The 17,026-nt window shown below is 34.5% G+C and overlaps 1 protein-coding gene across 1 annotated transcript in view; it reads right to left on the bottom strand.

Moving 5' to 3' along the window:
- Positions 1-17,026, bottom strand: part of LOC150109146 (DEP domain-containing protein 7-like) — an 89,967-nt gene that overhangs the window by 58,457 nt on the left and 14,484 nt on the right. Inside the window, exons 2-3 of the mRNA XM_090401683.1 lie at positions 16,269-16,480; positions 3,434-3,591 (exon numbers count right to left, since the gene is read on the bottom strand). Coding sequence (XP_090257809.1) covers positions 3,434-3,591; positions 16,269-16,480 — 370 coding nt within the window. The remainder of the gene's footprint in view (positions 1-3,433; positions 3,592-16,268; positions 16,481-17,026) is intronic.

Here is a 17,026-nt window from a genome sequence, read left to right as displayed (position 1 = left end):
AGGTCTGATGACTAACCCTTGACACCGCAAGGTAAAAGAGGGAAAAGGAAGATGAGAGGAAATGTCAAATATGCAAGACAAAATGTCTGGGTTACACAAGAAAAAGAAAGTATGCATCTATAATTAATCATGTAAAAATGAAAGCATAGTGATGAATTTGTGAAACAACTGAAATATCAAAACACAATGGAAGAACAAGCAGTAATCAGAATCTAAAGTAAATCCACTAAAACAACAAATGTTATTTGACGTTAACGAATAATCTAAAAAGAAATAGCATGCAGATGACAAACAGGCAAAATCTTTTGAACAATTGAGCCACATTCGACTACTCAAAAATGCTAAGACTAATAAACATGGAAAATGTTATGGGTCCAACCATTTATGTCCACACGTAGAAAGAAACTTAAAAGTTTTGAAAACTGACAACAGAGCTTATGAAAACATATGCTTCAGTATCTGATTTGCTTTGGAATGCACTATTTAAAGGACATAACTTCTGCAGAGGAGTCTGTATACTTGCCTTTCATTAGTTCACTGATTAGGTATTGCTGGCTTTAGGATGAGGTTCATTATGATGGTAACTGTTTGTTGTTCTCATCATTGTCCATACAGAAACCTTAAAACAGCAACTACCATCTATTAAATATGCCATAGCAATCCTTTCTCAAAAAGTTAAATTCACCATAAGTGAACTCTCAGTATGTACATAATCAAATATTAAAGTAAGCAAACCATTCTATATTTGAATAAATAAAGTATTACTGTATAGGATGTTATGGACTCATTTGTATTTTATAGTGAATTGTAGATTGCTTCCACTCACTTGACCCTAATACCGGCTGTGAATAAGCCACAGAAATTATTCTCACTGGTATGAAGTGAGAATAATCTCTTGTATGAAGAATAATCTCAGTGAGAATAATCTCACTGGTATGAAGTGAGAATAATCCCTTGGCTCAACTTTCAGTTGAGCCAAGACATCCACTTGGAAAGTGGATGTCTTGGCTCAACTGAAAATGCATCAAAGTAGTAAAATAAAAACATTCAGGAGCCTAAGAACAGCACCCTGGAGAATGCCACTGATTACCCTCCTGTTTTGAGACACTGCTCCATCACACACACAACTTGCTGGTATCGATCAGAGCAATCTCTGATCCATCCAACCAATATACTATCTATTCCCATCCTCTGCAGCTTGTACACCAACTTATCATGCGGTAATCTATCAAATCCTTTTTCAAAGTCCAAGAATATCACTGTATATGATTCTCCCTAATCTAACACACTCATTACCTTATAATAAAATGAAAGTAAATTCTAAAACAGAACCTACCCTTTATAAATCCATGCTGACCATCATAAAGAATGCTATCCATCAACCCAATCTCTCATTATTTATGCTTATGTATACAGTACATGTACTTGCTATTTTTCCCCCTTTTTGGCCAAGATAATGAACTAGACAAGGGGAATTGATACACCATGATACTTTTGGATTTTGCTAAGGCTTCTGAATAGATGATTAATAGATGAATAATTCAGAATGTATAGAATATAGCATGGAAGACTGTTGCATAAGGAAAATATGGGTTTGGATTATAAAATATTAGCATGGTAAGAGGATGGCTGACTGACAGATATCAAAAAATGTGATATACAGAGATGTGTGTCTGTAAGATTTAAGGTGACTAGTGGTGTGCCGCAAGGATCAGTCCTTGGTCCACTGTTATTCATTCTATACATTAATCATATTGGGAAGGATCTGACAGGCAGCCAGCTGCTTGCTGATAAAGCAAAGATAGACAGGGTAATCAGGAATGCTACTGATATGTAGCACTTGCAGAATGATTTGAATAGGAATTCTAGGCACAGAAAAAATGGATGTCAGTAAATGCAAAGTCATGCACACTTTCGTGTGATTAGATATCCAATTTCATATTATATTGGTGGGATTATGCTAGAAGAAACTGATCAGGATAGAGATCTTGGAGTGTTAGTAGAGAGCAAGTTGAAGTTCAGGGCCATGTAGCAAAGATTGCAAATACAACTCAAAAGATAACTGATATGCTGAAACAAATTTAAATATAAAGATAAGGATGTCATTTTGCCTCTTTACAAGGCCTTGATAAGATCTCACTTGGACTATTGGGTGTAGGTCTGGTTTCTATTGTGATTCTGATACAGTGGAAAGACTGCAAAGGAGAATGTTGAAAATAATATCAGGATTGTGGAATACTGACTATGAAGACAGATTGAGAATTTGTAGACTTCAGACACTAGCAAACAGGAGAAAGAGGAGTGATATGACTGAGACTTTATAAACTTCTGAAATGGTCATACAGGAGAAAATGGACTGAAATTGGATGTTGTGTGTGCGAGCAGTGTGAATGAATTCAAAAATAAGTATGATAGCCAGTGCATGTAGTATGTGACCTCCCTCGATGAGTCCCTGACTCCCTGGAGGTCTCTCTTAATAATAATTATCTGCACTGTTAGTCTGTATTATCTCTCCAAAGAGAATGGTTTCCTGAATTTGTGTACACCCTGCATTCTGAAAAAGTCAGAAATTGGATAGTTTCCAGGTTCAGCAGAGGTCAGAGTATTAGCAAAACAGTTAGCAAAAGTCTTCTGATTTTGAATCTGCAGAAAGTCTCATAGAATCTTTGTTCTAGATAAGATGTTATAACATCTACTGATACATTACTATTCAATACAAAGATTCCTGTTTCGTATTTTGCCAATGCTGATGGCTCTGAACAATACAATCTTCTTATAATTAAAAGAAACTGGTCTCATAGAATAATAGTAAAAATATTCTCTCCATCATCTACAGCACTTTCTCAAAGTGTGGTCCATGGCCCAATAGTTTTTCTGCAGTCAATGGTTTTCCTAGAGGACTGTAAAAAATTTGTATTAATAAATACATTTTTTTTCATATTCTAAACTGCACCTGAAAATTTTCAGATAAGGTTTAGATAAAACATTCAAAGTATGGTACTATGGATTCTTAGAAAGTCACTAACACATTAATGGTGGTGGAGGATTTCCATCACCATTAATTTAATGATAATGGAATGTGATCTGTGAAAGGTCGATTTCACAGGTGGTCTATGAAAAAGTACAAAAAGTGAAACTGCAATGAGTTTCAGGATTTTAAATTGCACATCACTGTTTCTTTAAATTTCTTGATCTAGACTTACCTTTAAGAATTTATCTATAATTTTTAATATAATATAAATCAACTTAAAGCTTAACTATAGAATGTGTGATAATTTATAATTATTCCACTTTTTATGATATAAAATGACATTAGACTAAAAGTTGTAGTAGTGCACACTCTTACTGCAGAATGAATGAAGTCTTAAGATAGATGTGCAAAAAGGAATATATGGGCATACTATATCTCTTTATTAATCAGTTACAAACTTACCTGTTTCCTAATTCAAATAAACCATCATTTGTTGTATTTTTATCTACATCTTGAATCACAAATTTATAAAGTTTCGTATTACTATCTTCAAATTTTGTGGGAGGACCTTTATTATTGGCACATTCAAATATATGGTAATCCATTAACATCTGGCATACCTAAAAATAATGGAAACAAATTAAGAGAAATTAATTTTCACAATACACAAATTAAGCAAAGCATCTATTTTAGTATTTTATATTATTTATCCCAATCAAATGGTGAGATAACAAAAAAACTCTGATTACTAAACAGACTTCTGCACTGTTTGGCTGTGTAGTTAGCATACTCACTCTCCAACTAACAGGCTATAGACTCAAATCCCACAGTGGGTATGGAGATTTGTGAATTTCATTAGGTGAAAGATGAATTTCACTACCCAGTACAAGGCCACTGTCCTGTTTACAGAGGTTTTCAGATGATGTCAAAAATAAATATGAAAAATAAATAAAATTTTAAAAAATACAAAAAAAAAAATCTCTCCATCCACCCACATTGATAATGTACTACAGGTTCATAACAACTCATAAAATGGAGTCAAAGAATGATTCAGCTAGACCAACAAAAGACTTACACATATAAAATCCAATGTGCCTAGGAAAGAGACAGAGTCTACTGTCACTGTTAAAGCTGCTCAAGAGCTCTTGTGCAAAATTCAAAGTTGATAAAAAAAAAAAAAAAATTAGCAATTCTGATCCCCAATGCAAAAAGAACTCTAAATAATTCAGCACTAAAGATATAACTAATGCAAAGCAGCACCAGCCTTGGCTTAATTCTTCAGATGAGAAGTAGCTAAATGAACGTCAGTGAGATAATTATTTATCAAGTTAAATAATTGATATCATAATATGGAATCAATTATTTAACTAATCTTCATCTCAGGTTTCTATCTCCCATTCTATAGACTTCAAGCCCTCAAGTTACAATGTTTCTGTTTAGCTGTCATTTTCCTATAACATATATCCTTCTGATAACACGGAATTCTTCAGTACTGTATGAAAGAAATATGTTTAAATAATTCAGCTGAAGTTTTCTTTGGATGAAGAACTATCAGAATTATCACTTAAGTGATAATAAATAGGCATTCAAAAAAATGAGGATTTTGCATCAAAATATCTGTATAGCATAACAGTCAAGTTCCACAAATATAGTATTTCCTACAGTGTAAGTGTGGCATACCATTTTTGGTGGAAGAAACATGGAAGGATGAATGCTTCTCCATGTTTCTTCCACTTGCAATGATTCACAAATGACAAAATATCTTTTTATCTCAAAATTCCATCTTATCTATTCTGCTTAGTCTTCAATATCCAGTTCTTTGAGCCTGTTCCACTGTTCTTTTTATCCAGCTGTTGTTAGACATTCATATTGCATGGCCTGTCAAGGGCCATATAAAAGCTTTTGCTACTGCTGCAACATTATTACTACTGTTTCTCTATTTTTTTTTTTAAATTATTATTATCAGAATAGCTTTTTCCATATTTTGCTACATTATTTTCAATCTTTCCTGTTTTATTTTAATAATTCTCAACTTTTGCTACTGTACATCCCTTTCGGGAGTACATACAGGTCACAATCATAAATGTTTCTTTTTTTAAATAGTTTGGTAAATTTTCTTTAAGTATATCTTGACTTAAAACTTTCCATCCTGTTGTTATCTTGCTTGACATTTCTTAACAAAATTTATGGCCACTTTTAATTTAATCAACTGTACTAAGTATTTATATGAATTCATAATTTCAATCTGTTTGTGATTGAAAAATGTTTATCTGTAGTAATATCTTACTTTATTTAATTCTATAATCATGTGTGTTCTAATTATTTTCGTAAGGTTGCTATATTAGTACAGTATTGCCTGTAGATTATCTAGGTAAATCAAAGATTGCCCCAACATTCTCTGTTTATATTTAATCTTCTTTCTTCTCCTGGGTTAGTTTATTTATAGCATATTCCAGTTCTTTTGGTGAAAACAACTCTCCTAGTTAAATCCCTCACTTTTATTTATTTCTATTTCATCTATTCTTATTACTGTTCATCCATTTTCATATACGCATGTTAAAAGATTAATATATATCTTCTTTATTTTGGGGCATTTATAAGCCTATCAGAAGAATCATGAAGTTTCACCCAACAGAAATATATTTTCCAATCAACAAAATTTCTAATCTCTTACCGACTACAAAAGACAAATTTCAAATTTTCACCTCTATCTCTAACTGGTGTTTACTAGATTCACTGTGAGTGTAAACTAACGTACACTGAAAGGGCCCACTGTGTAGGGCAAAAAAAAAAAGGATTAGGGAACATCAGTAATACACTGAAAACCTTAAACCTCAAAAACCAAGTCTCACATAACATGGTATTGAGACCAAACATAGTACCCTTTGGAACAATGTTTGCCTTTTCCATATAAGCAGTTCTAAATATAAATGTCTTTTCGAAAAAAGTTCAGAGGCCTGTTACACTGGAATGATTGCCTCTCCATCCTGAAAGTGTGGAAGAGTCTTTTTTTTATATGTGGAAGGTTGTTTTTTCATATTTATATACATAAACTGAAATAGCTATAGCTTTCTGAAAAGATTATGATGGGTGTTTCCCATTCCATATTCTATTGAGGAAATCTAAAGTCTTGATTTAAGAGTTTTATAAGCATATTTGGGCAGTTCCATGTTAATATAGTCTTCTATAGACAATTTTTTAAAATTATTTAAAGTATACTTCAATTCATATATAGAAATGTGGTTTACTAGATTACTTCTGGATTGTGGTGTTTCTAATTTCACTTATATGTGAGCACAAATTTTGAATTATTATTAAATTCAAAATTTTATAAGTTATTAGGTCGAACTTTGTTAAATCTCTCTGTATCTCTCTCTCTAGATTAGATACAAAATTATTCTAACTTTCACTATCTTTTCTCATTTCTTTGGCTCTCTTTCTCTTGTATTCGATCTTTATTTTAAAAGATATGACTGATAAACTTCTTGAAAGCATTTTTTAAGGCTTTATCTGCTATAATCCTAGAAAGATCCTTAATCCAAAGATCCTCAGACCTCTTTTATGGTGCCATTTCTTCTTTTCACCTAAGCTTTCAAATGCTACCTGTTTTAATATTCCACAAATGTTTAACCATTCTCCAACAGTATTCATTGATTTGTATATCTTCTATTAATTTTTCAACTCTTTGTTGAAAATGCCACTTTATACAGGAGGTCTTTAAAGAGACTGAAGCAATCCTCTATAGTGTTTGCTTTCATTATTCTTAACCATCGTAGAGTAAATCAAATTAGTGAGACTAAAAGGAAGTTTTCAATTCAAAGCTTCTGAAAAACCCATGTGTCATGAATAAATTTTGTTAATTTGTTATTTACAATTATACAGTTAATTATTGATCTGCATCCTCTTCCATGCAAGCTAAGACATTATATCAGAAGCCCTTGTCAAGGATTCTCACATAATGTCCTAGCTAGCTAAACAAAACTCATGAGAAGATTTAGCTAAGAACATAGAAAATAAAATATCAGGAATATGGCAAAATATTCTGGAGGCTATTGAAAAAGTTTAGAAATAGAGGAAAGAGTACTGTAAAAGGAATCATAGATGATAAAGGTGAACATGAAAACTAAAGATATTCTAGATGTCTGGAGTAGTTACTTTGTAAGATTTCTAATTGAAACAAGCATGACAGCACACTGGTAGAAAACTCCAAACAGGAATTGCAGTCGGGACTACATATCCATACTTGAAGTAGAAAAAAGTCATAAATAAAATGTGGAAAAGTAGCTGGAATAGATGAAATTTGACCAGAAATACTCAAAGTTTTACAGTGCCTGCACAGCAGAATTCAGAAGGCCTGGTCAAAGGGTTGAATTCTGGATGATTGGAGTAGAGCTCTCCCATAGTACCCATTTATAAAAAGGGTAATAAAACTGAATGTAAGAATTACAGAGGTTTCTCTACTAAGTGTTCCTGGTAAGATATATGCAAGTATGCTTGAGAAATAGCTAAGAAAAATTGTGGAAGGGAAGCTTGGTGAAGAACAAGCTGGATTCAGGCTAAATAGAGGTTGTCAGGATCAGATTTTCCTGACAACCTCTTTAAGACAAATAGTTAAGAAATCCTGGGAATATAACAAGGATTTGTATTTAAGTTTTGTTGATCTGGTAAAGGCATATGTCAAGGTGCAAAGAAGAAAGCTCTTCAAAACGCTACACTTATGTGGTGTAAATGGAACATTCTATCAAGCAATACACAGTCTCTATTGTAAGTTAGCAGTTAAAACTGAAGGAGGTACAGGAAGATAGTTTGAGGTAAAATCAGGTGTGTGACAAGAGTGCACATTATCTCCATTGTTAAATTCTATATGGATCACATTATGAAGGAAAGTGGTATATTAAATCTGATATCAAAATTGGTAACATTAATCTTTGCTCTTTACTTTATGCAGATACTGTTATACTTCTGAATAAATCCAGTGCAAGTCTGCAAGATTCCCTTACTAAATTGAATAACTGTTGTAATAAATTTGGTATATGAAACTCAGCAATAAAAAGGCAAAGACGATGAAAATAAGCATAAACACTGAGAACATCAACTGTATTCTGAATGGCGAACCTACAGAACAAGCAAAACATTTCAGCTACTTAGGCACAATATTTATGAAGATGGTAAATTAAATATGAAAAGAGACAACAGAATGAACAAAGTCAGTATGGTAGGAAGTCAGATGAATAAATTTATATGGAATGAGAAAGAAATTAGTTAAAACACTAAATTAGCTGTATAAAAGACAGCATTCAAACCAATTTTAACTTATGGATCAAGTGGTATAAAAACACTTGATCAGAGACTGGAGACCACAGATGTGAGAGTTCTGTGAAAGACTAGTGGAGCGAACGGATGGTATCAATGGCAGTGTCATATTAAAAATAAGGATATTAGGAAAGAACTTGCCATTGTTAGCACTTAAGAATGTGTTAGCAAAGCTAATTTCAGATGGTATGATCACTTGAACAGAATGGGAGAGGAAAGATTAGCAAAACAAATGTTCTTTGCCAGGTTGGCAGGAAAATGACCCAGAGGAAGACCAAGATCTAGGTGAATAGATACAGTAAAAAGTGCCTCAGAAGACAGAAATATAAGATCTCATATTGTTAGTCTGGACAGATAAGAGATTAATTTGGAGAAAAATTGTTGATCAGAAGTTAGTAATGGTGTAACTTTTTCGTGTAATACTATCATAATATCCTGTACACCCACTGAGGATACATATCAGGAATTTGAAGATGAATAAATGGAATTAACTTCTTTGTTTTCTAGAATTCTATCAATGCTACTCATGCTTCTGCTCTCTAATTTACAGTGGTATAAACAGTAAATTGTATAAAATGAGTTTTGAGCATTTTAAATTTTTTCTTGGTGTGAAAAATTACTCAACTTTTTTTTATTCATTTTACTTAAGAGCTCGTTTAATTGGCCTATTCGTTCAACATTTCCAGGACTAATGTTAGATTCTTCTGCTTTCATTTTGTATCCTTTTATAGCCTTATTCATATCCATATCATCAATCTTTAAATAAAAGTACCATATTTCCTTTTCAGACATGAAAGCAATTTAAATGTCTGACAAATCAGCTGGCAGCCAAGAAGTAAATCCAATGTCAGGAGTTCTATCTTGTAGCCTCTGGACCAGCATATAATACTGGCATTTCTTCCAATATGTTCTTCTACAGTGATATAAATTTCATGGATTTAAAAGCAGATTCAGATATAACTGTAATAGAGATAATATTTCCTCAGTGAAGCACTTACATTTTCAGAGCTAACATAATGGCTTGTGAATTGCTAAATAACAACCTAATAAAGTACACAATTATGGTGGAAATGTGAAGATATTCTAAAAAAAAGATCAATTTAATTAACCTTTATACAAATTCACTTTGGGTTAAAAAGATTACATACTGTGTATTTAGTACTGGATTGCAGGAAACTGATGAGGCTAGGGACTTGGGTTTAATGGTAGAAAGCGAGTTGAAGTCAGAGGGCATATTGTAAAAGTTGTAAAATAGCTCATCAGATTACTTGGATGTTGAAAAACATGCTAACAAGTAAAGATAGGGAGGTTATTAACATTCTTTATAAGTGATTTTGTTGCATCTTGTCTATTGTATGCAGATTTGGTCACCTGGGTTTTTTGGGAATTAGGAGGTTGGTGGTGGTGAAGAGAAGTTTCAGAGACAAGTGATCAAGCTGGTGATAAGTTGTGGAACACTCCTTATGGGGGATAGGTTGCAAAGTTTAGTTGATAGGCAGAAAACAGAGGTTACATGATAGAGACTTGTAAGTTATTAAAGGAGTTCTATAAGACTGGCACAAAGGAAATTTTTCAATACTTGGCAAACAGAGAGAGAACCAGGAATCACCTTGTGGAAGTGGTGTAAGAGCATGGTTAGTAAGGGCATGTAGACTGGATTTTTTGCATGGAGAATGGTGAGTGACTGGAAATGATTTCCAAAATTAGGTGTAAATATCCTGGCAGTGAATGAGTTTAAGGAGAGGTATGATAGGTATTTTACTATGTGCATAAAAGTTAGTGCGGGTCTCCCATGAGTGTGCAGACTTCATGGAGATACCCATATAATAATACCTCTTGTGAAGTCTGCAAGTTCTTTTCCATATGATACTGACAGTATATAGATGTAGAGTCAAATTTAAGGATATATCATTTTGTCCTTGTTGACTCTATATAAGATAAGGGTGCATTTTATGAAGCAGCATAGATTATATGCGACAAACAGGTATATACATATCAGTATACTTCATGCTAAAATGTACTTATCAAAACATACTTGAGAACTAGGATGGGAAATAATAAAAAACAAAAGAAATTTTGGTCATACATATATACACTAAATGAACCTGCATAGCTTAGTCAGTGTTGATGAAGCTCTTTAGTCAGAAAGACCTAGGTTCAAATGCAATCTATGATACAAAGAATATTTATTAGAGCATTCAACAGAAGGAGAGTTAGCCAGTTTCACACTGACATGGTACATTTTTTTTTTCTCTCCCAGAAACTTGTGTTTTTCATCCTGCACAACAGACACAATGGCCAAATGAATACAGACACAGAGACTATGGCAATAAGGATTAATCAACTTATTCTATAGGATTTGATACCATACAGAATGCCAGCATGGTAAGGTATAGTGTAGGTCTAAACACAGGCATAAAACATATCAGATGTACACTAAAAACAATCTACAATTAATGCAATAAATTTTAGCAAAAATAACTGTGTATTGATGATATTGCATGTACTTGTGCATTCAAAACAACACTATGAAAATCTAGAATGCTTATAGAAACTCTTAAGTTGATCTCTTCTGTAAACTAGTTCAAAATGATTCATACATGAACACAACACTTAATTACATTTTAATAACTGTTTAATAACACTCCCTGCCATTTTCAGCATTTTAGGTTTTAATGTATCAAAATGGGGTGCTTAAGAGACAAAGCTGTATAACTGAGAGGAGACCTCCACATAGCCTTTAAAGGAATGCGGAGAACCGACCAGGGCTTCTGACCTAATGTCCAATCCTCACCTTCTCGTGGTGCACCCTGTTGGGTATCTACTTGGATACTGAACGGACGAGGATGGGCTGGCAATTTGGGATTTAGCCGACCAAATTGTATTCTTATTGGTTAAACCAAAATATAGAATGATGGTACAACATGACAAAATTTCATGCCGGCTGGGGCGTCGCCCGGTTAAACAAGGCACCTGTTGTTTTCGCCAGGGAACCAGGGCGAACAGCGAAAAGTCAGCTACTGGAACAAATCTGAAAATAAACCCCAACTCAACATAACCAGAGTTAAAGATCGGTACTATCAACGTAAGAAGCCTGAATGGCAAAGAAATGGAGCTAGCTGAGGAATTAGATAAGTACCAGATCGACATAATAGGGGTGACTGAAACAAAAAAGACCAAAACTGGTGAGATCTTTCTGAGCAATAAATACAAAATGATATATTCAGGCAATGACAATCAAGGAAAAGAAGGAGTAGCCATAGTATTCAACACAAATTACGAGGCTAATCTTCTTGAATGGCAGTCAGTCTCAAGTAGAGTAATGTGGGCAAATATGAGAATGGGGAACTGGACAATGAGACTTATTTGTGCCTATGGTCCCACAGAAGGTTCTACTAAAGTAGAAGTGGAGGAATTTTTTGAGACTTTAGAAAAAGCAACTGACACAATGAAAAATGAAAAGTTGGTCCTTGTTGGGGATCTAAATAGCAGAGTAGGAAATGATTGTGAGACATACAAAAATATTTTGGGAAAATTTGGAGAAAAGAGCAAAGCTAATAATAATGGCAAATATCTGTTGGATTTCTGCTCAGGACATGGACTGGTTATTACTAACACCATGTTCCAACATAAAAATGTGCACAAATTCACATGGAGAGAAGAGGCTAGGAATAAGAAAAGTCTCATTGACTATGTTATTGTTGATAGTGATGTTTTCTCCCTGGTGCAGGACACCAGAGTGTACAGAGGATTTGAAATTGGAAGTGATCACTATTTAGTCTTGAGCAGAATAAAATTGAATTTCATATTGAAAAGAATAACATGTAAGAAAGTTTTAAAGCGAATAAAAGTTGAGCAGCTCTCAGATGTGAGCTGTAGACTAAAATACACAAAGATTATTGAAGGAAAAATGAAAGAGTTTGAGAACAGGAATCAAACCTTGGAGATTCAGTGGCAAACTCTGAAGAAAACATTGATTGATTCTGCCAGAGAGGCATGTGGTGAGGTTGTTTGTAAGGATAAAAAAATCAGAACTCCCTGGTGGACACCGGAGGTTAAAGAGGCAGTGAAGGAAAAGAAGAAAGCATACCAAAAGTTCCTGTCGAATAAGTCAGCTTGTGCTCTTAGAGAATATAGAGACAAATGCAAGAATGCTAAACACTGTGTAAAACTAGCTAAACAAAAGTCATGGGAGGACTTTGGCAAGAATATAGAAAATAAATATCAAGAAGGTGGCAAAATATTCTGGAGGTTGTTGAAGAAGCTTAAGAATGGAGGAAAGAGTGCTATAAAAGGAATTAGAGATGATAAAGGTGACATGAAAACGGGAGAAAAAGATATCCTTGAAGTATAGAGTAATTACTTTGAAAAACTGCTAAATGAAACAAGCAGTGATGACAGCACAGTGGTAAAAAACTCTGACCAGGCATGCAGTCAGGAATACATATCCATACTTGAAGTAGAAAAAGCCATCAAAGGCTTGAAATGTGGAAAGGCAGCAGGAGTAGATGATATTCGACCAGAAATGCTGAAGTATGGTGGTATAAGAGGAGTCTTACAGTGGCTGCACTGCATAGTTCAGAAAGCCTGGACAGAGGGACGAATTCCCGATGATTGGAGTAGAGCTCTCACAGTACCCATATATAAAAAGGGAAATAAAACTGAATGTGAGAATTACAGAGGTATTTCCCTACTGAGTGTTCCTGGCAAGATCTATGCAAGTATACTTGAGAAACGGTTGAGAAGGATTGTGGAAGAAAAGCTTGGTGAAGAACAAGCTGGATTCAGGCCAAACAGAGGCTGTCAGGATCAGATCTTCACTTTACGACAAATAGTCGAGAAAGCACGGGAATATAACAAAGATCTGTATTTAAGTTTTGTCGATCTGCAAAAGGCATATGACAAGGTGCCAAGAGAGAAGCTATTCAATACGCTGCACTTATATGGTGTCAATGGGACATTATATCAAGCAATACTTAGTCTTTATTTGAGTTGTAAGTCAGCAGTTAGAATTGAAGGAAGTACAGGAAGATGGTTTAATGTTAAATCTGGTGTGAGACAAGCATGTACATTATCCCCTCTGTTATTCATTATCTATATGGATCACATTATGAAGGAAAGTGGTATTAAACATGATATCAAAATTGGAGATGTTAATGTCAGCTCTTTGCCTTATGCGGATGATGTTATACTTCTAAATAAATCTGCTACAAGTCTGCAAGATTCTCTGACTAAATTGAATAGCTCTTGTAATAGATATGGTATGAAGGTCAGCAATAAAAAGACAAAGACAATGAAAATAGGCAGAATCGTTGAAAATGTCAACTGTGTTGTGAATGGAGAACCTGTGGAACAAGTAAAACATTTCAGCTACTTCTGCATGCTTTTTACTGAAGATGGTAAATTAAATATAGAAATAGACAACAGAATCAGCAAAGCTGGTATGGTGGGAAGTCAATTGAATAAATTCATATGGAATAAGAGAGAAATTAGTCGGAACATTAAATTAGCTGTATACAAGACAGTGTTCAAACCAGTTTTAACTTATGGATCTGAGAGCTGGGTCAGAAGTAAAACACTTGACCAAAGACTAGAGACTTCAGATATGAGAGTCCTGAGAAAGATTATAGGCGTGAACAGATGGCATCAGTGGCAGTATCATATTAAAAACGAGGATATTAGGAAAGAACTTGACATTGTCAGCATCCAGGAATGCGTTAGCAGAGCTAATCTCAGGTGGTATGGTCACTTAAACAGAATGGGCGAGGAAAGATTAGCAAAACAAGTGTTCTCTGCTACGTTGGCAAAAAAACGACCGAGAGGAAGACCAAGATATAGGTGGATTGATACGGTACAAAGTGCTTTAGACGATAGAAATATAAAATCTGATAATATTGGAGTGTTGACAAGTAACAGACTGATTTGGAGGAAAATTGTAGATAGGAAATTAATAATGATGTAATTTTTTTCATGTAGTACTATCATATCCTGTACACCCCTTGAGGGTACATGGCAGGAATTTGATGATGATGATGATGTATCAAAACCTAAAATAGTTTTGATCAATGATACATAATGCTGGAATAAAATGCTGGATAAGGGAAATGGGTTTACAGTGATACTGCTGGACCTGGCAAAGGCGTTTGACAGGATACCACATGGAATACTAATTCGTAAACTACAACATATGGGAATGGATATAGGGTTGGTGAGATGGATAGGCAGTTGGTTGATGGAGAGATATCAAAGAGTAGTTTATTCAGGAGTAGAGTCCAAAAGACGGCCTGTGACTAGTGGTGTGCCGCAGGGTTCTGTTCTTGGACCACTGCTGTTTAATCTGTTCATTAACAATATAGGGAAGGATCTAAGTGGAACAATTCATTTGTTCGCTGATGATGCAAAGTTGGGTAGGTCAATAGTGAATGCAGAAGATGTCAAAGTCTTGCAGGATGACTTAGATAGATTGGAGTTCTGGGCTAAGGAGAATGGATGTCAATTTAATGTGACAAAATGTAAGGTTATGCATTTTGGGGTGAAAAGATTAGCAGCAGTATACCACATTGGTGGAACTGTACTCCAAGAGATTGATGAGGCCAGGGACTTGGGAGTGTTGGTGGATAAGGAGATGAAGTTTAGGGGGCACACTGCAAAAGTAGCTAAATCAGCTGATCAACTCACTTGGTTGTTGAAAAATACCTTGACAAGCAGAGACAAGCAAGTTATTGTACCTCTGTACCCAGCCTTGATAAGACCTCATCTCGATTACTGTGCCCAGATTTGGTCACCTCGGTTCCTTCTTGATGGGGAGGAGGTGGAGAGGATCCAGAGGCGAGTGACTAAGATGATAACAGGTCTATGGAATGAACCATATGAGAACAGGTTGAAGATTTGTGGGTTGCAGAAACTAGTTGATAGGCAGAGGAGGGGAGATATGATTGAGACATTCAAATTGCTAAAGGGATTCTATAGGATTAATTCAGAGGATATTTTTGAGATCAGGACTGGTGGTGGGAGAACTAGTGTGGTTAGCAGGGGTGTTAGAGCTGGGTTCTTTACTTTTAGAGTGGTAAATGAGTGGAATAAGCTGCCAGAGTCTGTTGTGGGTGCTATGACGGTGAACGAGTTCAAGACAAGGTATGATAGATACTGTGAGAATATAATCGCATAGTTGTGTGGACATGATGTTTAGGGCCTCCCTCGATGAGTCTAAGGACTCCTGGAGTCACCCGAAATAATAATAATAATAATAATAATAATAATAAAAGCATACTAGATAGCATACATTAACATGCTGAGAAACATAACATGTATTTTACTAAAAGAAAGCAGGTTTATTAAAGCTAAACTGAAGTAAGATAGTCTTTAAATGTAACAGTGACACAAAATTTCTTATTCCTATTGTGTTTATGAAAACAAAGTGCTGTGGAGATAAAAGAAATGATTAAAACAGCTATGAGAGTTCCGATATTTACATTAATACACATTTAATCACAAAAAGGCTTTGCAACCGGCTAATTAACCTACTCAGTTTCATACAGAACTTTTTTGGCATGAAGTAAGGACCTGGTTTCAGACTTTGAGACATCAAAAAATTAAAATATTGAAGTATACAGAAAGATTTTTACCCAATGATAAAAAAAAATAAAATAAAATAAAACTTTAAAGAGATTCATTTTGGAAATTTTGTACAAAAGAAGTTGTACATGTCATTCTGCCCCTCTTGGGGGAAATCAACTACTAAGTGATGCTGTTAATTGAGTAAACTATGGTTTTTGGACTTTTGGACTTTATAAACCTATATAATGAAAGATGATAAAATACAAATTGCATACTTCATTTCTGCTATTTATTACCCAATTATCAGATGCTACATTTGAAAATATAACACTTATTTCTAAAGGAAATTCTAAACCATCCAAATGCTGATAGCTTATACAACTTCAGTATAATCAAATTAAAACCTTGTTCATAAAATGAAGCATACCTTGATGGCATTCTCACGTGTGATTTCCTGAGTAATAAATTTCTCCCCTTCTTCTTTCAAAAATTTCAAAATAATATCAGCTGCATTGCTCCCAGAAAACACACTATCATACTGTTTCAAAAGATATCTCTGTCTTCGTACATCTGCATGATCATGTAAATATTTGATTATCTGATGCCACAGTTGTGTCATACGAAATTGACTATGTCCCCCTGTTAAAGAAACAAAAGATTAAAAAACTTTCAATACATAAACAATAGTAACTAAAAATAGTTATAAATAACACCATCTAATTGTATTTTACAGTAAAAATAAAAATAAAATTGTTAATATCTGGACTATCCTAGTGGAAGAATGGATAGTATCTCAAACCAACCAGCTAAGTTAAAATTCAAATGTAGAGTGGACCTTTATAAAAGTTTTCTGAGTGATGTGTTCATCACCTGGGTGGAAAACTACCATGCAGCTCACTGGAAGCCAGAAGAGTAGCTTGAAAGAGCAAATGTTACGTCACCCCCTGACTATTTATTTTCTAACTTTGAACTGAAACAGTGCTACATATTACGGTCCCACATGTAGGACTAGAACAATATTCTGTGCTATCCAACTCCAGACCTGGGGATTCAAGAAGTCATTCTCTGGTAAGTCCTCCATGCCACCAGTGGGCCTTGCAAGACATGCAAAGAGAGTATCTTAAAATCAGCCTGAGAGAGTCCAAAGCTTAGTAGGTCCATATAACTCAGCTGACACCATACACC

Source organism: Typopeltis vanoorti, chromosome 2 (assembly GCF_054136105.1).
Source record: "Typopeltis vanoorti isolate ZY-2024b chromosome 2, IOZ_Tvanoo_1.0, whole genome shotgun sequence".
Lineage (NCBI taxonomy): Eukaryota > Metazoa > Arthropoda > Arachnida > Uropygi > Thelyphonidae > Typopeltis > Typopeltis vanoorti.
Note: the sequence above shows the minus strand (reverse complement) of the source record. Positions and strands in the feature narration are given on the sequence as shown.